Source organism: Lepisosteus platostomus, chromosome 21 (assembly GCF_059453375.1).
Source record: "Lepisosteus platostomus isolate fLepPlt1 chromosome 21, fLepPlt1.hap1, whole genome shotgun sequence".
NCBI classification, from domain to species: Eukaryota; Metazoa; Chordata; class Actinopteri; order Semionotiformes; family Lepisosteidae; genus Lepisosteus; species Lepisosteus platostomus.
Window position 1 is genome coordinate 16,440,840 of NC_142631.1, and position 23,563 is coordinate 16,464,402.

The following is a 23,563-nucleotide window of genomic DNA, read 5'->3' on the forward strand; positions in this document are numbered from 1 at the left end:
AGCTTTACTGTTACTGTAACAATAGCTATGAGCCTTTGTTGCAGTCATGTGGGTGCTCTGATTACTCTTTTGTCTATTTTTCTATGAGGGGATCCAAAAGACACTGTTGTGCCAATGTAGAATGGCTTTTTATTTATCATACTTCTGATAGGTTTTGTTTCTCATTTTAAACCCTGTACATTATTTGGATATGACTTATGATCATTTTTTTAAAAAGTAACCCTAGCTGTCTGAAAAACAAAACTCAGTTTAGGAGTGAAATCCTGATGCCGGTGCTACAGTCTGTACACATTTCTCTCTCACGTTAGCGAGCATGTCTGTGCATTGTCTCTGTACTCACACAAACAATACAGGACAAAAGATTTGAAGCAACAAATGATGAGACCCTGAGGGACCCTGCAAGAGGACAGTTTTGCTCATTCTTCTTCACCCTAATCCCTGGATTTGACTAATATCTTGGCACCCCTGAACAGATAATCCCCTTTTCCTTAATAATATACTAACGACGATAATGATGAAGTCGTCTCAGTGGAGTAATGACAACTCAATATGTCTTACTGGTTTTAGGAAAGCCACTCATTTAAGGAGGCTGTTCTTTGTCTGACGAATTGCTAGAGGTTACTTGTAAATTTAACATAATGATTTCCCTGTGCAGATTAATGGCTCCTCTTTCACTTTATACAAGATTTTAATGAAGCCCTTTCTCGTGAAATTGCGGCAGTGTGCAAAATATTATCCCTTCTCTGGCGTTGTGAAAAATATAGAAGTTTCAGATGTGTTGGTATTGGGACTATACTGTTGTCTGTGCCAGTCTGTTAAACAATGGATTTGAAGATGGCAACAGGTTCAGAATGCAAACTATTAACTATTAACATTATGTTTAAAATCGTATGTATTTGTTTAGAACAACCAACAGGTTTTGAGCATGGGCAATGTTGCATTCCCACTCATGTTACTCAGCTTTTGTCAAATGTAAAGGAAGATAGGATGAAGTACTTATGCACTTATTATCTGACACTGCCTATAGTACTTTTTAAAGACAGTTATCATGAATAGCAAGATTTGAAGACAAATCTGAATACTAAATAATAAAAGACAGTATTATTTTCCATCTCCATAATGCATCACCTTCTGACCTGCAAAGCTAATATTAAAGTCTTATCTTAGTATTGGTTTAATGAATGTATACTGCCATCTAGAGATCAAACTAATACAAATGTTTATTTTTAATGTATAATAACCTCTTTACATTGACTTTCCTTTTGGGGTTTCTGAATATGCTCTCTTCTTTGTTTTTTTTAAATATACTTCATGATTCTTAAGCAAAATGTAGCTATTCGGGTGATAGTAAACCATATTTTTCTATATAATTATGTAGAGGAATGTAAAATTTCTAGAGTTATAATTGGCCAGAACAAATTCCAGTAAATAACAGCAACGGTGATTTCCTTCAGTTTCTTAACGCAAATTCTAAAAAACAAACATTCTTGTGCTAGTGCTATATAGTATAGGTCAGACCTCTATAAATGATTAGATATAAAGATATAGTGATATAGTTTGAGGATCATTAATTAATATTTTAATATCATTTTGTTTTAAATAGTGTCATTGGTACATGTGCGGATCAGACTATCGCTTTTCACAGCCATAACGTAGACAGTTCTTCTTAGCCAGGTCAGGAGGGATTATTCCAGTCAATCATGATCAATGGATTGAGGAAATTATGTAACCAGAAAGTGTTCCAGAACACGGACCAACCTGAAGTTTGTAAAACATCAGAATATAAACTACCGATGCATAATATTACTTGTATTTGAATTGAAAAATATTTTAAATTCATTTTTTTATGTCTGTAATTTACCAAAGTGCACACAGAAACTTAAGTAATTACTTTTCTCCTGTTAGCTCACGGCGAATGATATCCTTATTCAGTTTTCTGTTGTGCAGTGATGATAATTCCACTTCACACAGGAGGTGTATAGCGTGTGTGTTTGTGATGCTCTATATACAGTAGATCTGTGCTTAAAACATGGGGTGCTTTAGCCAAAGATTCAATCATATACAGGCTAATTAACTAGACCGGGCACAGCAAAGGAGAGGAACAGCAAGTTTAAACCTGTATGTGATTACGTGTGAGGAAATTAAGGTTGTATCTAATCTAGAACATGTTCCTGAGATGGCTTTCATGTTAATGAGAATTAACCATCTTCCTCCGTTCCCTAGGTGAGACTGAATATGAGTATATGGCTGTATAAGACATACAGCATGTGCAGGTTAGATCTTTCTTGATCAGCTTTTTAGTTCGTAATAGATAAACGTCTTAAAGTAACGTGATCTAGAATTGAAATAAGATTTGATTTTCTAGGAGACAAATAAAATAACATGTATAAATCGTGCCCATGTATTTGAATATGATCTGCTTTCTTAAGTCAACTGAGAAGTTCGCATAGCAAAGCAAGGCTAAAATGTTAAATAGTGATTTCCGATATGTATTCTTCTAGATGCAGAATAGCCTGTGGCTGCTATGACTTCAGCTCATCTAAGTACTGCTCTTTATTGACTAATGCTACACTGTGGCCCCCCAGTACGTTTTATTTTAGAAGTTCAGAACAGATGATATTATTGCAAAGCGATAGTCTGCTTCTTTATGAAGTATGTACTGATGAATGCGTTAGAAGGTAATCCGTCCTGAACTGCGGCCTTTCCCTTGCCGCCTGCTGGCTCACACCCCATCAGCCCTGAGGAGTCTGGTACCCACTTCTGCGAAAGTATGAAGCGTGTGTATCGACTGCACCCTGCAGCTCTCAGAGTATGGAAGTCGGCTATGTGGCACCAGCAGGGTTAAGGGGCGTCTTTGTGTTTCTCAAACTGCTCCGTGGTCAGGTGCTCAGGTGCTGGAGTCATTGCAGTGGAGTATTGGTTACCCATGAGCCTGGTCAGCTGTTGTTCTGTGGTAGAGATTACACAGCTTAATCATTAGCTTCGATAAGCTGCAGCTGATGCCAGCCTCAACCCCCTTTACACCTAATTAGCCTCATTAATGAGTTCTCCTGATCTCCATAGAGAGGGCTTCCTCCCTGGGACTGGAGGTAAAAATACCTCATGCAGGTAGTGCTGCTCATGTCTTTAATTAATGCCAGCACCTGCAAAGCACCATGACTCACACGGCTAAGGCTCACATAACCTGAAAATCCACCTTGTTTACAAGGTTACCAGAGCCACGCTTTTCCAGGGATAGAGATGTTGCTCTTCTGAGTTCAAGCCTATTTTTTTTTTAATTCAGTATTTGTTTTTTCCACCTTTCGCTTTTGAGTCGTTTCACATTCTAAGGTGGTCTCAAACAGTGCATTAAATCCAAGCGGCTGCATCCTCTACTTAACATATCGATTAAAAGCTTGTTTTCTTAACACATGATCCCTGGGTAGCTGAGATCAGGTCGTTTGCTGTCACCGATACTGTATTGCCAGACGAAATCAGCAGGTTTATCTGAGTGTGTCAATCATACATTAAAAGACAGTGAGTTTTCACTCAACAAAATTAAAATCATCGGTGATCGTAATATGAATTGAGCTAGTGCGCGTTTTTTTTGTTTAAACCTTGCGTCTCCTGAGAACAGGGTCTTGGAGAGTGAAATGAGTTTGGCTGCCTCAGCTAAGCCTTTAGTAAGCAACAGCATGAAAAAAATCCCCTCACATCGTTTGTCACAATTAGCAGACTCAGCTTAATAGAGACCCAGGGCTGAATTACTAATATAGAACTGAGTATGCATCATAATCAGCCTGTTGTATGCTGTGTATCATAAATGGTAATATGTCAGCAACTGTGTACAGTGAAAAGCAACACTGGATTCTTTGGAAAACATTTCCCTGTGATACCAAAGGGATTCGGAATCTGTACAAATCAAATAAATAAGAATGAAGAAGAACATGCCTAGCAATTTGCATGTATGACTGTCAATTGGTCTGATTTTATTTCCATTTTCCAGATGTTTTCCAAAGGGAAAAGGGTGAGGGGATTCATATGAAGACAGAATTATTTGTGCAGAAATTGTTTTGAAAGACTATGGTACAGTACAAGTAGCTATAACATATATGACAGCCTGATGGTACAAATTTAAATTTTATTTATTGCTTTGGTTGTACTCTCCACCTCTGATGATCATTACTTCATTAGTTATTAGAATTAGTGTTTATACAAACATGTATTTCTTGGTGCAAAACAGTGATTCTCAAGCAACAATAAACAGCTACACAGTTCTATTTCAAAAGCAGTTGCCGTGATTTTGAAGATGAGGATTTTTTTTTTCCAGTCTCCACGTACATTACCAACATTATCATGAATTTAATGAATATCGGTGAATCAACAAATTTTAAAATTTCAACATGTTTTTTCATGTTTGAGACCGATTGAGAAACAACAATTGCATGGGGATTGGAGAAATGTCATGGACGTATTCAATCAAGCGACAGTTACCGCTGTATTTGTTGTGAGTGCCGGTCACAGGGGTGGAGACTGAACCGTGTTTCCATGGGGGAAAAAAAGGTCATTTCAACTTGGAGTCATAGAACAGCAACAGGCAAATTAGTCAGAGAAAGCAGCTCACCTAAACTCTGCTCTTTGAAGTCCAAGGGAATTACTAGACAAATAACATGGTATAAGGAACTTTTTTGTCACGTACTGCTGGACACCTAGTGCAGCTCTCAGTGGATGGGTGGGGGGGGTGGTATAATGAAAATAATGATTTTGTGTTAGATGGCCTGGAGGGGAGCAGAGTTGGCAGTTTCTGGCCCTGTGAAGGGCTGCCCATCTGCTCCCTGTCAGAGCGTGTTAGGAGTGCATCTGGATTCAAGCCCCAGAGTTCCAGCTCGGAGCTGGTCACGTGACCGTCACCACGACGACTCACCCAGGCCTCAGCAGCTCCGCCAGCCAGATGCAGATGCTCATGTGCTCCAATTAGGTGGCCTGGTGTTCGCAGTGCTTGTAAAAGTTTGTACTGGGATTGTTTTTTATTTTCTTCGGTCTGGGGAACGGACGCTGGCTGGCCGGTGACGTCTCTGCTCATTTTAACCCTTCACTTTGATCACATCCAAATGCTGAAAAATTCATTAAGAAATGTCAAATTTTATATAAAAGGGGCATTCAAGAAACGAAACAATTTTGCTTGTTAAAATTAGGGTCAAGAAAAGATTAAAAAACCTCTTATTATTTGGTTTTCACTCTGTGCGTAGCACCTGGTTTCTTAATATGATTAAACATGGGATAAACACTTTTTTGGCACAGAGCCTGGGATCAGATTTTATTTTTCATAGCAGTTGCATGAGTGAGATAAGGACTTGTGCTTCTGATGATCATGGGTGCATATTTGTGCTATAAATAGCTATTGTTTGCTGACAAGCTGTGGAGTTTTAATTGCACCATTCGTTTTTGGGAGCACCGTTATCATTTAATAATTTCTGGCACGTATTGTATACAGAACTTTTCATCCCAAATGATCAAGTGCTTCACATACAGTATAGAAGGAGTCCCACTGTATCCATCATTGGAGTGCGGCACCCACCTGGATAATAGCCCTGTAAGACGGAAGATCAGGCAGAGAAGTAAGACATTACTTCACAGTGGAATTAAAGGAAAACATTAGGGAGGCCATGTTCTGCAATCTCAGAGCTGTATTTAGCTAGGACATCAGGACTAACACGTCTACTATTATACTTTGGTACGCCTACGGTGCCAAAGTATCTTTACATATCCAGTGGTCAGCACTTTAGTTTAATACTGTTAACCTCAGTCTCTATACTAGGGCATACTGTAGGTTTGAGTATTCTCGTCCAGAGGGAAGAGTGCAATTTACCATTTCCAACAACACCACTTATATGGTAACATGGTGACTTTCCTTAAAGGTCTTCCACCCCTGTACTGTCCTGCACGTTTCTCATTTAACAGCAATTGAAGAACTAAGGAAATAGTGGACTCATTGTAATTCAGTTGGAATTCAGCAGTGATTTCTAATTCAAATAATCAGTTTAATTGAGTAATCAAGATAAGACTCTGTAGCTCTTGCCTGTACCTGGTTTAGACTACCCAGCATGAATAAGAACAGTCTGACAGTAAAGCTGTGTTGGAGTCCATTGGATGTGGACTGTTTTAAAACTGGAATGTTTTGACACTTTTCTGCTTGCTGAAATTTACGTTCACATGGAGACATGGATCGGCCCAGTTTTATTCTTTGGACACAAATCAGATAGTTTTTGTAATTGTATGTAAAACGTGATAGATAAGGCTGTGTGGTATTTTTAAGTAAGCTTAGTTTGACAGATTTGGAGGGAGAATTTAGACCAAATTGAAACGGAACACAGCTTATCTGCTTAAATTCAAAGGTAAATATTTCTCAGACTCACCAATGAATTAAATCTACTTCTAATCTCTTTTAATCATATTTTATAGCACATCAATTTCACAGGAAAGTGAAAAGCAGTGGAGATGTGTTCTGGGAAATGATGGATGAGTTGATATACTAGCTAAACTTGTGTGACAAAATACCTAGGTTGTTTGCATCTATGATTGCTAACAAGGAACATTTTGATAAGAAGGTATGAGGGTTTCATGCTGGTTTGCTAGGATTATGATTTTTCAGGTTTATTTTTGACGGTGCACATGCAGTACGTGTCAGAATAATGCAAAATTAAATATTGGTAACACTAATCAAAAGTAGTGTCTTTCACAAATTTAATAACTGTAATAAATCTTGTTTTCTAAATTGTAAATACCCATGATACCTTTCCTGCATTTATTGGTCATGCGTTCTTTCTTGCAAGAGTCGAGATATTTAGCGATTTAAGGTTTTGAGTGTTGATGCTTTTGTCTGCAGGTCACCGATGGAGCTTTCTGTGTAATTGCTATGTTGTATGCAATTATTTGTTTGAAAATCTACAGTATATACAGGCTGATTGAAATATTTCTTTCTTCTACACCTTAATGCAAAGTCTCTTAGCGCTCCTGCCGTTGCTAAAATAGCAATCCTGTAATATTGCAGCGATGCATTATTGTGAAAAATGCTCTTCATCACACTTGCTCTTGCAAGCCAAGGTCTGTTTCCAGCTTGGCTCCCTGTCTGACTGGGTGTGAAAGCCTCTGTCTTATTGTCACAAGGTTGTTGCATCAAGGGGTTCTATAACACGCCTCCAAGCTATAAGTGTGCAAGTTCCGCGGTTGGTGAAAATCAGCTTTTACCACTTGTCTGAGGGACTTAAGAGTGGCGCTCTGTGAAAGATGGAGCATCCACAATTATTTACAATTCTCTGAAGCGCTGCACAATGCTTTATCAGTGACAATTTTTATGGTTGTGTCATTCCATGTTAAATCAATCAAAAAACTGAATTATTTTAATTTTTCCCCTCTTTTGAACAAAACCGTCTATAAACATTTTCCCATGGGAGAAGTAGTTAGATTGATTTCTGTTCCTGAATGACCAGTCATACAGATGACCGATGTGCTCCAAATCGACCCTTTGATGCGTGACACGTCGTCTTTGTAAATACAAGCTCACAAGCATTCCTACGTCACTTCAGTTGTCTTGCGTTCTGTCATTTCATGCTCCGGAGGTAAAGTGAAGCCCAGAAAAGGATCTCATTTTCTACGGGCTATCACATGCTTCTTTAATATCATCCTAATGCAAGTGAACCAGTTAGCATTGCATAATTAACAATTAGGAGTGAAATTCGAGTTATATTTCTAATGTGTTTTACTGTAGACATAAAATGATGAACTCTGTCATTAGGAGGTATCTCTGATTTAATTAAGAAAAACGTGATTGCTTAGTCAGGGCAATTACCCTTGTTTTATAGTATTTTAACAGTACAATCCGAAATCTGAGAACCTAACCATGAAGTGTATTTGCTATGGCAATTATCATCTGCAGTGTAGTGTAGCTCTTGCAAGACGAATGAGGAGCTGGGATTTGCTCTTTTATTTCCAACATCAAGCCTCTGCCTCTGCCTTGTGATTGGACACAGCAGGAAAGAATAGGTTCCTTCCCAGAAGTGTCAGGCCACCTCTAAATATCGTACATGCTGCATCACCCGTCTCTCAACAGCGACAGGCAGAAATCGTTCTAACAGGAGTCCAAGCTCCTCTGCTCCTTCATATTAATAAATCAAGTCCACTGGAGCCCAGGTACAGTCCCATAATCTTATCTTTAAAAAAAGGGGCAGTGTGGTGGCTCTGTGGCTGGAAGGTTGCCGGTTCGAATCCCGCGGCCGGCAGAGGAATCCTACTCCGTTGGGCCCCTGAGCAAGGCCCTTAACCCCAACTGCTCCAGGGGTGCTGTATAAATGGCTGACCCTGCGCTCTGACCCCAAGCTTCTCTCCCTGTCTGTGTGTCTCATGGAGAGCAAGCTGGGGTATGCGAAGAGACAAATTCCTAATACAAGAAATTGTATTTGGCCATTAAAGTGGTCTTATCTTATCTCTTGCCTGGAGGGCAGGGACTTCCACCATCTCTATAGGTTTTCAGTCCAACTGGGCTCATGACGCCCTGAACAGACACACTTTTGGTTTAATTGGACCATTTTAACCACTTTTTCCAGCTCTTCAAGGGCTGAAGTTTCAAAGAGACCTAGCAAACCCGCAGAGACACCTACCCTCCAGGACCAGGATTGAGGAACTTTGTGCTGTGGTCTTTCTGGTCATTTTTTGAAGCAATATCTCAATTGCATATGTGAATCTGAATTTTAATAATAACTTCTAAACAAAGGTCTTCTTACAAGTATAGAAAAATTCAAATTTTCCTGGTGTGTTTTTATTTCTCCTTCAAGGAAGAACCAATAACATTCGATGAGGATGCTTTTGTGTCTCACCGTTCGAGTGCCATGAGGCAGTTTCTTCAGAACGCCATTCAGCTCCAGCTGTTCAAACAGGTGAACATCCACACAACGCTAACTTTTCATTAAATCTCCTGTGTTTTCTATGGAAATCTGCGTAACATTTCATTATATCTGCACGATCTAAATTAAAGATCCGAGAAGAAATTAGTTGGGGGGTTTTGCGTAGTTGCCGGGAAAGATTCAGGTATCACGCAATCGCACCTGCTGTGTTTGATCGCTGCATACGTTTGTCTAGAAATCTGGATCAATTCTCAACAGAAAAGATGCTAACCATACAGGCTCTCCAGAGCTAAAACACAGTACAGTAACAGATTCTTAGTTACTTATCTCTATATTGAGAACACCTCTGGTAAGACTCTACAGGCTCTGTTTGTGAGAGGAAATTAAGGCATTTCTGCAAGTTGTGTTATGTAGCTACTAAAGAATGTAAGGAACTTAGGAGAGGATAGGAGCCTATTTGTCTCATCTAGCTCATGTGCCTTTGTGTAATGATCTGGACATCCAGCTGTTTTTGAACTGACCCAGGGTACTGGCTTTAACGGTAGCTCTGGGTAGCTTGTTTCAGATTCCCACACCATGTGGGAAAAACGTGACTCCTCTGGCTTTGGTGTGGCCAAGCCCTTTCAGGATGTTAATTACCTCAGTCACATTCCCCTCATACTCTTTTCTGTTCAAGTAAAAAAAAAATATTTAGTTCTTTTTGTCTGTCATTTAACTTAGGACATTCTTTTCATCCCAGGAATGTATCTAGTCTCATTTCTCTCACATTTCTCCAGTTTATCTATATTTAATTGTTATCGGGTTAACCAAAATTGAGCACAATATCCTAAATGAGGTACCATTTTAACATAAAAACAGAGATATTTACTGTCTTTATTTACTGTGTGGATATATTGGTCCTCTGGATTTTTTGCAATCAAGTCATATCGCGTAAAACAACATGGGTGAAGTCATTATGTACATAATTATTATAAAGAATTTTGATTGTTGTTTAATGCTCATTTTGTATGAATTCCCCGCTTAGTTATTGCCGGCGATGTGCTGGTTGTACTAATTACATTCTTATATTTGTTTTTCCTCCAAGTTCATTGATGGACGGCTAGAGCTGCTTAATTCTGGAAAGGGATTCAGTGACATCTTTGAAGAGGAGATTAATATGGGAGAATATGCTGGTAGGAAGAGTTTTTATTCTTCTGCATCGGAAGATATGTTCAACTTGGAATTGTGAATGTGAATAACAATGTGAATAATATTGCAATTAGCAAACAGCAGTACAAATGTTAAGTTGCAGTTATGAAGGACAAGATTATATTGCAAACTGCATTTTGTAAGATTATTTGAATTTTATTAATGCATAGAATAAAATCTTTAAAAAAAAACATTATGAAACTATGGGTTTTGCAATATTTAAAAAAATATAGTCTTAGTGTACATCCACACCCTAAGGACAGAGGTTACTATATGGTTTGCTTGATTCTTCTGCTCTCTAAACTGTAATATAACTTGCATCTGGACAGAAACTGTAGAATTGTCTTATTATAACACTGATATCTGTAATATTAACTACAGTGATATATTCATTGTTCACTGAAAATTATTTTTCAGTGTTTTTTTATGGATTTTCTACTCATTGTTCCGTTATTGCAAGTTTATGAAACCATGTTGCTTCTGGTGCATATTGTAATAGAAATCGCCAGAATTAACTAAACTGAGTTCCTTACTTACATCATCTTATGTTATATATTTTTTTTAGACCTTTATTGTGGCACACAGGTCACACTTATATCATTATTATGTACCATTAATTATTTATGTGCCCTTTATTTGCATAGTCATTTTGCTGACTTTAGTTTATTGCAAATTGATGGTATTGTCCCTATCAAGTTAAAAATTTGACACTTGCAGGGTTGTATTTCTAATCTAAAAAGAGAATTTGAAATCTGAATTTGGAAACAGTAGCTCTCTAATTAGTTTGTAAAATACACTCTCATTATAAGTGATTGGAACTGAATAAAACCTGTGGCTTGAAAATAAAGGGTTAGACAGGAGGTCTCGTCATGCAGTTAACAAGTTTTTAATCGAGGCCTTTCCATTTTATGTGATGTCAGATTAAATCTTGTTAGAAATGAAATAAAAATCTGAAGTTAAACAGCCACCCACCTTTTCAGAAGACTGTGAAGCAGTTATTCTGTTTTTGAGAAAAGAAGATAAGAGCAATTAATGGCAAACTAAACAGTGCTCGAGATTCTTTACAAAGGGAAGCCATTCTTATCTAAATTAATCCATAACATCTTTCCCTCGTTTTTAACCCACAGGCAGTGATAAAACATACCACCAATGGCTTTCAACGGTAAAGGTCAGTGAGATATCTGTTATAAATTACAGCCCCCCCCCCACACACACATTTCTGATTGTCACTCCCTGTTTACAGTTAAATTGAATGTTTATTTCAAATTCATAATTAAGGAAGTGTATGTCTTAATTAAATTGGTATATCAGTATAGTGACATTTACCTGTGTATTCATTGGATGTCATCATAGGTTGTCTGTATTGAAGAAGTGACAATATGTATTGAAAAACAAAGTCTGGAGTCTATTATTATTAATATTATTAATATCATTGTTGTTGGTAAAAAAGCTGAACAGGTTAACATTCTTTCCAGAAAGGAGTCACAGGTGTATTGTGGAAAAAATAGATAACCAAGACTGTCTTGAGTGCTGGTAAATTTAAAGTCATTATTATTAGTTTAAGGTTTTTATTCTAACTTCTAGATGTTTGCCATGTGATTATGTCAACAGCAACTTCTCATTAGCAGCAAAAACCTGTAGTGTATCAGTATGTACAATAAAATTGAAGCAAATACATAATGAGCATTTCCTGAAATATTGAATCATGCAGACCTCTTTTATCGCATAAGAGATCTGACAATATGGCTGCACCTAGATAATGTTCCTCCTCTGCTGCTTAAGCATGTTGATAATTCAAGTTGACATTTGGTAGAGTTTTCTGAAAATGCTATTCTTTATAATATTTTCTGCTTTAATAATAATCAAGTAAGGCTTAGATAACCACAGTACAGAGAAAAAAAGCATTCTGTTGAAATCCTTTTTACTTTTTGAGTGGTATGCCAATAGCACATCGTTTTGGCTACGTCAGGCAGTTTCAGAGATGAATGAGTGCCTGCTCAGTGGAAAATGGTGAGGCTTTTCATGGTTTAAGACACTGAGCTACAAAATATTGTTTGCTAAATGAATGTGAATGGAGTTAAAAGAATTGTCTGTCTGCTCTTTACAGAAAGGCAGCGGAGCCATAATAAACACAGTGAAAACTAAGGCAAACCCAGCAATGAAAACCGTTTACAAGTTCGTAAGTATGCTACTTGTTTTTTCTACACATATTAAAACATTTAACAATATACTGTACCGTACAGTACATCCATTCATTTCCTATTCTGCTTCTCCAGTATAGGGACGCCAGTCCATCGCAGGGCAGACAGACTCAGACACACACACACATGCTCACACCATGGTCAGTTTTCTCAGTTGGCTAGGACGATAGGAGGAAACTGGAGCACCTCAAGGAAACCCATGTGAACACAGGGGGAACATATAAACTCCACACAGACAGCACCCTAGAATTTGGCCCCAGGGTTCCAGAACAGCGAAACGGCACTGCTAGGCACTGCTCTGCCATATCTCCCACATATTTAAAAATATGTGCAAAGCAAATATTTTGCTTCTCCTTGAAGAAAACTGGTAGGCAACGGCACAACATAAGTGCTTTAATTCATTACAGAATCTAATACATTTACGTTACCAGTTAATCGAGTTACATTCTAAACACGTTTCTTATTCATCATGGTCACCAGCCACCCGAATGTGGAATAAAACCTTGGTCAGGGTTTCACTGCTTATGCTTCAGTCTTTTCAGGGGTTTTTACAATGGTACCACAGTCGCTTTGGGGATACGTCTGTTTTGGCCAAGTTTTTCTTATTAGAAATACTGTCAATCACCCATTAGCAAAGGCTTCACTCTCCTTTTCTGGTAGTTTTAAGAATACGAGATGCTTATACCTATGAAAAGGTCATACAGATCTATATTTCTTTCCTGCCTGCTAAGAATTAATTAATCCAATTATGGCATCAAGGCATTCCCTGCTGAATAGCCTCCACAGCAAAAACAGTGAAGAAGTGTCTTTATGAGGTTGGCTGCTAACTGGTAGATTCTTCTCTCGATGAGAGAAATAATGAATTAAAATTTTTCTTAGCCAAGTACAGCTTTCAAATTTTAAATGTACTCTGTATATAGAAAAAAGAAATGAGAACTTCTACTTGGGAGCAAAATGTTTTAAAAGTGATCTTGCTTGTTTAAATTGAGCAAAACCTCATATCAATTGTTCTTTTTGTTACCTGTAGGACAGTATACCTGTAGGACAGTATACCTCTGATATGAATGTCTCCAACAGGACATTTTTCAGCCAGCATAGGCAATAATTTGTTGTTATCCTTATGTTGTGGAAAGTGAAAGGTTCTAGGTTGCTGAAATGCACGGTAAAGTTTTATTCCATGCTATAAAAGATGAATAGATTTTGAGCAGTACTGTTAAAGTTAATAATCATAATATGCAAGCAAGACACTTCGTATGAGCAGTTCACTTAGACATCCTCCAGGAAGTTAAAAATTCAAACAACTTATAATTAATTATAAAAAAAACATGTTACAGTATATTATTGCAGAAATTGTATTTTACCACTGGACTTGCAACTCACAATTACATAAAATTGGAATAAAAATGTATTGTACCAGTTTATTTTGGTCTGCTCTTGTACTTTTAAATCTTGCACATTTTTTTGAATTCATATTCTGGATTGATTATGCATGGTATTTTTAAACAGTTTTCCCTAGTACTGTTAGCATTCAGTATGCTGAACATAAATTGCAGATCATATGTTAGACAGTCAAAAAAGACCACTTATGAAACACATTTCAGAAAACTCAATTCTGTAAAACAAAAACTTCAGGAGCAGAGATGCCTTCTATTCTATTCTATTCTATTCTATTCTATTCTATTCTATTCCTGGGCATGATCATTAAATTCTGCAATTTACTCTTCTGATGAGGTCATTGTACTGCCCTTATGATGGCAAAACAGGAGCATAAGGATTGTTTTTGGTCATTATGTGGTTGACAGTTTCCACTGGATGTACTCAGTATAGTAAAAAGCACTGGTGTTGCAGCGTTGCTGGACTCTTTCATTTAGATAGGCGAGAAAATTAAAGCTGATTTCTGCTTACAGGCAAAGGACCATGCGAGAATGGGAATAAAGGAGGTGAAAAATCGATTGAAGCAAAAGGTACTTTTCCACCCTCCTTTGCTCTTTCTCACAAATAGGGATGCATTAAATGCGAGGATCTCAAATGCATTACATAATGTTCAATAGCAGATCAAAACCTTTCTTACCAACACACTCAAATCGTGTTATGTGCTAGCCTTGACTTTCTTCTCTCTCAAGTATATTACCACACACGGGGCCATTTGCAGTATTGTTCATTTTCTCTGTGTATTTTTGTCTTCGTATTTTGACCCATCTGCACATTTCCTGAGAGTTCTCCTGTTATTCTAAAGGTGCAAGTGGACAAAGCGTCCATATTTCCATTTGGTGCCACTCCCCTTGATGCCCTGAGCTCCAGAATAAAACACACTGAAAAGAGTTGTCTCCATTCTCCATGCAATTAACATCATTTTGTGATGCCATGCCTTGTCATTTAATTACAAAACCCCCCATTTAAACTTGGTTCATATCCATCCAGTTTGCTAAATTGCACTTTTGACATAAGCATTTGTACCTTGAATTTAGAAGTAACAGTGTGGGATAAGCTACCAAATATTATTCATTTACAGGTGAATATCTCTGTACAAAAAGAACAAAAGCACATAAAGACCCCAGTTTTCTTTTGAGCAATATGGACTATCTCTGTACTCTATAAACTTTGGATGCTGTTTGGTTTTACTTCAAATATAGTCGCAGTTAGCTTTCAGTTACTATGCTAATGACCTGAACTGAAAAGCTGACGTGTCTATGTGTGATTCCAATATCTAATATTAGCGATTTCTAAATTATACCACCTTGAACATGGAGGGTTTTTGTTTAGTGTTGCTGAAACATACAATTCATTTCTAAAGGGATGGAAGTGTAGAAGATGAAATACTGTTTTTATATTTTTATTTTTCCTTCTGTTAAATGTTTGGTTGCAGTGGAAGAAGAATCTTCAATACTCGAATAGTGCATGTGAGATTTTCAGAGAGCTCCATTTTGCACAGGTTTCCTTTTAATGCATTTATATGTAATGTGTAAGGTAAAAGGTTCAGACCAGACATTTGCTGACATAGATCCGGAGCTAAATAAAAAACATAGGTTTTAGATTTTATTCAATGCTACGGGTGGTTTACAGTGAACGGGAGAGCTGAGTACCCCCAGCACATGCAGAAAATGAAACAAAGATACTTTGGCATGGTTTAAAAATGGATCTTTCTTACACATGATGCGCCACACATGCAAAGCACTCTTGATCCTGTCTGCTACTTACTTTGAGCATGCCCATTTCTGCTCACTCCATTAACTAAAGTCTCTGATACCCGTCTCTCTTTCATCCTTTGTCATGGTCTATATTGTTCCATCACTGTTTGACACAGCATTCCTAATCTGCTTGCTTGCTTGCTTGCTTGCTTCCTTTTGTGTCCTAGACACAACACAAACCCAACAATGAGAAATTACCACGCATACTGTATAATGAAATACTCAAGTTAGCAGCCTATGTAATAGTCACAATTTAAAAAAAAAGAGAGAAGCTGTGTAATCGGTATGAGAGATACGAACATAAGATAGATGTGTGATTAAGAAATCAATAAATAAAATATCAATAAGGAAAATATACAATCAGTTCTGCAAATGAAGCAGGTTAATAGCCATGGACATCAAGAATAATGTAGTTCTATTGCGCTTGGCCCTGGGTAGCCGGGTGGAAGGAGCTCAGACCCGCTGTGCAAGGGGTGGTCATGACAGTCAGTGATTACACTGTATCTGCCTTCCACACTGTCAGTTTGCTGTAGCTGCCTGCCAGCCACTGTCCTGCTCATCTAGGGTGCCGTTGTCCTTTGTAGATAGTTTTGGCCTGGTTTTGACACCCTTCTGAAATAGGAAATGGGAATGTAGATGTCTCACGATAATTTCCTAAATTAGCGTTATTCTCGTTATTTGCAACGGAATGCCAGGCCCAGACACTAATGTGGAAATACCAGAGTATACGGCACAATAGCATTATGGGCACAAACTAATACCTCTGCTCCCCCTGATTAGCACGAATCTTGGGCTATGTGATGGTTAAACAAGTCTAGGAATTCTTGGTTTAATAAAGTGGCCTACATAGAATACAAATAAACCTTATATTTGTGTAAAGGCTTTGAGGGTGTTGTTAAAAACGTTCTGTAATATCACCTCACTTTCTTATTGGCATAATGTACAGTGTAAGGAATTAGCATTTACTGCAGAGTGGGTGCCTCCATAATCCTTTGTTGCAGATTTCTGTGTTTCAGTATCGTGTTCCTCTTATATTTTAATCATTTCTTTAGATACTGTATTTGCATTCTGAATGGTTGTTATTATCCTTAGGTTTCAGCAGTTGATTTGTGTAAAATCTTTATTTCAAAGCAAGTATAAATAACATTTGCTAGCATAACATACTTCTGCTGACTTGCTGATTCTCTTCTTGTTTTCTTTGTGTTGTCAATACCTTGTGTATTTTTTCCTAACATCAATCTTCTAAGTCTGCCTTATCCCGTAGTACCTCCTCTTTGCCCCTGACCCTTAATCAAGAACAGTCCTGGCCATGCAAATCACCTTTTCCTGCCATACAGGACATCGCTGAGAATGGCTACTCGGTGGCGGCAGAAGAGTCACAGCAGAGGGGCGTGGCTTCCCCGCTGACAGACAGGAAGGAAGTGAAGCAACGCGATGAGCGCCGGCCAATCACAGTGCACTTTGGGCAGGTAGGCGGTCTTTCATTTCTGTGGAACTTTTTCTGATGGCGAATTCTGCTTTCTGGGCCTTGTGCTCAATATTCAGAGATAATAATAGTATAGTACAGTATGACTCCATATAGCCTGAATAAGATGAATTTTGGGGGCCACTTAGATACTTTTGCTATTGTGTGATTTATGGGGAAAGCCTGTAAGTTATTCTTAGCGATTACATTTGCCAGAGGGTTTTGTGGTCAGCATAAAAGCCTTAATCTTTATTTTTTGGAGACAGTCAGTGTATGGTGAATGGTCATTCAGATGTTACATTAAACTGAGGCAGTGACTACTTGTAGTCATTAATGATCCTGTGGAAGGATTCTCAAGATAAGTGTTACTAAACCCGGGTATCCTGGCTAGATTCTAATTCAGGCTTGTGAGACTCCCTAAGTTTTCCCCTCTGATGATTTGGTGAAATCATTTCTTACTTGAACTGCAAAAGAGGGTACAGCACATCACCCAGGCTATATTTCAGTCAGGAATGATGTTGTTACTCTTTGCTTGTGATCTTTCTGAATGGAACGTAATGATTTACAATGGCAAGGAATTTTGCTAAGTTGTTCACATAGAACGTGCGCTGATACAGCAGCACGGGAGGGTCTCAGTTCTGCTGACGGGGCTGTTTGACCCCTGTGCGTCGTCTTCGGGTTCAGTAGAGCTGTGCTCCAACCGTCAGTGAAATTTTCTGCCATCTTGTCTGCTTGCTTCCCCTGCCAGGGTGGAGAGAATTGAAATTGGCGAGACAGGTTACATCTGCGGTAACGCAGTGAAGAGAACGGTGGAATTGTTGCACTGTAAGGAAAGGCATGAGCAAGAATGTGCCTTAGTAATCCAAGAGAGAAGATATGAGAATCCCATCTCTGTTTTCGCTCTTCACTTCCTTACATTTAAGATTTTCATATTATCATCATATTAAGGAACAAAAACTGGTAATTGATAGGAAATGCTATGTCACTTCTTTAGAATCCAGGCTCTTCTTTTCAAAAGGTTTACTGAGAGGTTAAAACTTTATTTCACTGACTGCCAATGAATCCCTTGACAAGTGGCAGCATAGTGTCTGCTGTCTGGCTTTTACTGTAAACAATATAATATACCAAAGAGAGAAAATGACAATTAATTATAGTTGAAGCTAAACTGAAATAATTCTTTTTTTTGCATTTTGCCTTCTTAAAGATCTCAGTTCTTGCTTCACACCTTTCAATAGAACAAAAGCATAGACTTACATTATATTTGCATTTAAAGGGGGTGGGCTCCGAAACTCTGGTTATCAGTTCCTAAAATTAGGAAGTTGTAGATACAGTATTTGTGTCACCAACCTGAAAAGATTGTTCTTATACACAGACGCAGCTGGTTGTCAAAATCATGGGGACACCTGTAAATCGTATGCACATCTACTTCCACTCCCAGCAAGTATGTTTGGTCGTTGAGGGCCAAAACATCCTTAATTAGTCATTTTAATTAGTAATTCTCTTCTACTCTACTCTAAGTAATTATGCCCATTTTTATAACTTTTAAGTCATTCTGTGTTTAAATTAGAGGAGGAACAACTCCCCCCTCCCAATCCAGTCATTAAGAGCTACGATTTCAGAATGTTTTATATCCCTCTTCTGAAGTGTAGCATGATTAATCCGTGAGCTGAACCTACAGTAGACAGCTTTGTCATCCAGCTTGTCAGTTTGTCCAAATTTCACTAAACACGGCCTCTTTCGTTGTATAGTTTAAGACCGCTGAAGGTGGAGAGCACAGTTCCTTTCTAATGATTCTGCTTTTCTTGTCCTGTGTGATTTTTAAAACCGTAAAGATTATTCTGTTAATTTGTCGCAGTCTTGCTGGCAGGTCATTGAACTGGCTGCTGTGAGAGCTCTCCTGTTGTGTGACACCTAGGAAGTGCAGAGGCTTGGGTTTTTCTTTTGTTTGTTTTTTAATTATTATTCATTAATATTATAACAGTTGTCTAGTGTCTGGCTTTTGTTTTTTAATGCTTTTTTAATATTCCAAAAGTGGGGGGTGTCGGAGAAGGATCTTGGTGTGGATTATGAAGCCTTTTTACTATTCTTTTATCATTTGTCAGTTGTTTTATACATCTGCAAGCATTATGCTAGTGTAGTGTGGTGAAGCCTCTTTTTGTTTTTCTCCTTTTTATTTAAGAAACCCATGCATGTGTATTAGGGTCAAGCCCTGCATATCAGTGATGCAGTCAGCTTGCAGATATAACAGCACCAGGAGAAGCCAGCTAACGGCTGTGAGATACCTTAATTGAGACATGCTGTCAAAGTGACAAACACATTTGCATACAGTCTATTTATTTTCACCAGAAAGGTCCGCACTTTGCTGTTGGTTGAACATTCTTAATCAGCTCACTGTAAGTGAGCCAGCGGAGAGCTGTCCTGCAGTCGTTTTATTTCTAGTTTACATGACAGATTAACAAGAAAGGGGGATGGGTTGGAGTAAGAGATTTCTTCCTCTCTCTCTCTCATTCTTTTTCTCCGTTCTTTTTAGAAATATATACATTCATTGGGGTTTATTTTTAGATTTTGCAAAAGGGGGATAGCAGTATTCAAAAGAGCACCAATACACGCTCACGATATTCCATATAAGAATCTGCAATTCTTCGAATTTGAAAATGCAGAAGTAGTTGGCCATTCAAGGTGGTACTGAAACAAATTTTTTTGTTTATCCTGTTAGCCGTTTCTGAAGATGGGCAATGATATTCTAAAAACACTTTACTCGAGCTAACCACATACTGTAATTTAGATCAGCCAGATCAGAAAATGATCCACTAAGTGTTAATACTAAACACTACTTATTTGCAAGAACATCTGATCAAGATCAGCAGTGCTTTGGTGCCAGTTTTAAAGCTTGTATTTATAATAGAGCAACAAAGAAACTGCACAGTGGCTGAAACACAAGAACAATGGACAGTGTTAAAGACAGAATTTAAAGAGAGCAGGTGTGCTTTTCAAAAGGCATGTTATAAAAGCAGTCAGATAATAAATCCTGTTTCATTTCAGTAAAATCCTTTTGAATTCTTATGGCTCTGGAAGATCACCCCCCTGTTAGCAGGAACCTTGCACCCTCTTTATTATTACCTGACTTATAAATGGAGAAGAATAAACTGCAGAGACCAGCAAAGCCCTCCTGACCCTATGGGAGAGCGAACTATGATTTTGCCCTCGTATCCTGACATCGGTATGGGAGGGCGAACTGTGCTTCTCCCTTCATGACCTGACATCGGTATGGGAGAGCGAACTGTGCTTCTCCCTTCATGACCTGACATCGGTATGGGAGAGTGAACTGTGCTTCTCCCCTCGTAACTTGATATCGGTATGGGAGAGCGAACTGTGCTTCTCTCCTCGTGACCTGACATCGGTATGGGAGAGCGAACTGTGCTTCTCCCTTCATGACCTGACACCGGTATGGGAGGGCGAACTGCGCTTCTCTCCTCGTGACCTGACATCGGTATGGGAGGGCGAACTGCGCTTCTCTCCTCATAACCTGACATCAGTTTGGGAGAGCGAACTGTGCTTCTCCCTTCGTGTCCTGACATTGTTATGGGAGAGCGAACTGTGCTTCTCTCCTCATAACCTGACATCGGTTTGGGAGAGCGAACTGTGCTTCTCCCTTCGTGTCCTGACATTGTTATGGGAGAGCGAACTGTGCTTCTCCCTTCGTGATCAGACATCGGTTTGGGAGAGCGAACTGTGCTTCTCTCCTCATAACCTGGCATCGGTATGGGAGAGCGAACTGTGCTTCTCCCCTCGTGACCTGACATCGGTATGGGAGGGCGAACTGCGCTTCTCTCCTCGTGACCTGACATCGGTATGGGAGGGCGAAATGCGCTTCTCTCCTCGTGACCTGAAATCGGTATGGGAGGGCAAACTGCGCTTCTCTCCTCGTGACCTGACATCGGTATGGGAGGGCGAACTGCGCTTCTCTCCTCGTGACCTGACATCGGTATGGGAGGGCGAACTGCGCTTCTCTCCTCGTGACCTGACATCGGTATGGGAGGGCGAACTGCGCTTCTCTCCTCGTGACCTGACATCGGTATGGGAGGGCGAACTGTGCTTCTCCCTTCGTGTCCTGACATTGTTATGGGAGAGCGAACTGTGCTTCTCCCTTCGTGATCAGACATCGGTTTGGGAGAGCGAACTGTGCTTCTCTCCTCGTGACCTGACATCGATATGGGAGAGCGAACTGTGCTTCTCTCCTCGTGACCTGACATCGGTATGGGAGAGCGAACTGTGCTTCTCTCCTCGTGACCTGACATCGGTATGGGAGGGCGAACTGTGCTTCTCTCCTCATAGCCTGACATCGATATGGGAGGGCGAACTGTGCTTCTCTCCTCATGAACCTGTTGGACAGCTAACTGTATGGGAAGAAAGTGAGTTGGCAGGCGAGCACTGACACGTTAGGACTCCCTTCACTGCCCACTACCCCAGGCTCTCCAGTGGTCAAACCCCTAGTCTGATCTTCTGACAAGATTCTCTGTGTTCTTTACCTATTTAAATAAAAGACTAAACAAAATCATTCTTGGCAGATTTGTTCTCACAACCTCAAGCAATTCCTTCTATTTATTTTCTCTCTAAAACTGTCTCTGAGATGCACATCTGCAGCTGAACTCGATAGACGTCTTAGACATCCGCACTGTTACAGTTGGTGTTGTTTAAAGTCAGAGCTATCCCTATTGTCATCATTTCAAAGCATGTCTAAATACTGTTTAATTCATGTGCATCAGGTGATGCAGATTTCTTCTGAAATATCAGCAGCTCCTATCAGTGTCTGTATAATCCGAGAACAACATAAATTAAGGACACCCCTGTTATTCTGCAGGATTATTTGTTTTTCTTTTACTGCTCATGGCAGCGGTGACCTTCAGTTACAGGAAAACTAAACCGCCTGTGGTCTGTAAATTATGCAAGTGTCACACAAAGATTGAGATAAAGTAAACAAAAGCAGCTAAAAATCAGTACCATTGATGTATTATCAACTCTGCGAGGTTAATTACTGAAGGAACTGGCTTTTTGTGATGAAAAAGTGAGGACATTAGACCCACTTCATGATGTGTGTTATTACTATTATACGTTTAACTGCCGCCTTTATCCAATATGACTTCCATTCAATATAATTACTCAGCTGTAATAAAATTGCAATGCTGGTACTCAAAAGCTGTGAGTAAAAACTAATTCTGTGCCTTGAAAAATTGGTACTACACTGAATTATAAGAACCTTTATGTTCTACATCCAGCTGTGGGAAACCTTAATTTACTTTGCTTTCTATCCATAAATGTACTGTACTTGGTAAGACGTTTAAAAATAACATAAACTCTAAACATGAAGCAGTTTCTGCAGAATCGTTACCTAAGGTTGTATTCTTGCTGTTCTGTTAATATATTTATAAAATATTTTAATAACTTTATCCAAGGTTAAAACAAAACCTATTTTCAATTCTCAGGTTGCAAATGGCAAAGTCAGTACCAAGTGGTTGTTTTGTTTACTGAAGGCACCTTGCATTCGTCTAAAAGAAACCTGCAGTCAAAACTATCGTGACCTACTCTTGACATATTGTGTATTTTAGAATACGCTTTATAATCAAGTGTTAAAATTGCTCATTTTCCTGACTTAAATTAACAGAATTATCAGAACTTCTGGTTTGTGTTTATGGCAAAGTGGTGGATGTCTGGTTTAATCACATAATGTAGCTCTTTTCTGTTGTGAACGTATTTCAAAATTCCCCTTTTAAACATGTACAGAAAGTCCTGCAATGTATTAACAAAAAAATAAATTCTTGCAAAGGCTCACATCCTCTGATGTACATTTTATACAGTATGCACTTCCTGTTCATTTGGGTGACACTTTTTCTGCCCTTTTGAAGCCATTGTGCGGCTTGTACCTTTCTCATCTCTGTGTCTTGATTAAAGCATCACTCTGCATGGCATCACTTGAAGAAAAGACAGATATATAGAGAATAGAAGCTAGGTTGTAAGATATAATGGGTAGGATGCAATGCCTGACCATTCAATAGACAATGCCTTGCAAAAGTTTTCACTCCCTTCCATGAAGTCTCATTTTGTTTAATAACACATTTTTTACAGGATTCAGTATCTCAAAACATGAATGCTCCAACTTAACACTTTTAATAGGTTAAATGTCAGCAAAGACTGTAGAGAAATATCAAAATCTATGTGAGTCCAAATATTAAGAACAGATCATATATTTCATTATGACAATTTTTTAAGCTTCGTGCTTTAAATAAATGAAATCACATGTCCTCTGAAAAGGAAATAAATGGTTGCATAGATTTTTTATGATCAGAAATGTGACTGAATATATACGCCTACGGCCCAGAGCCCTGTTAAACATTTTCTTCACTAAAAGCATGCCTTGCCCAGTGTCTGGCCACGTTAATATGTCACATGAATCGGTTTATGGAAATGTGCCACTTACCAATTGAGGAACTAATGGATCTCCTGCCAGTGTCAAACCAGTGGATCAGCATTATGTATGCCTCAGCATGTTTTTTTAAATGTCATTAAAATAGTGGTGCAATATAGTTCTATACAGACACTGTTATGTGTTAAGACATTTTAAGTTTATTTTTTGAAATAGAGAAA

The 23,563-nt window shown here is 38.7% G+C and overlaps 1 protein-coding gene across 7 annotated transcripts in view; it reads left to right on the plus strand.

Annotated features, from left to right (window-relative positions):
* The window catches only part of dennd1a (DENN/MADD domain containing 1A), a 265,653-nt gene that overhangs the window by 189,252 nt on the left and 52,838 nt on the right, over positions 1–23,563 (plus strand). For all 7 annotated transcript variants that reach the window (XM_088615121.1, XM_088615126.1, XM_088615123.1 and 4 more), the window contains 6 exons: positions 8,811–8,912; positions 9,964–10,051; positions 11,195–11,235; positions 12,175–12,246; positions 14,176–14,232; positions 16,794–16,925. In XM_088615121.1, coding sequence (XP_088471247.1) covers positions 8,811–8,912; positions 9,964–10,051; positions 11,195–11,235; positions 12,175–12,246; positions 14,176–14,232; positions 16,794–16,925 — 492 coding nt within the window. The remainder of the gene's footprint in view (positions 1–8,810; positions 8,913–9,963; positions 10,052–11,194; positions 11,236–12,174; positions 12,247–14,175; positions 14,233–16,793; positions 16,926–23,563) is intronic.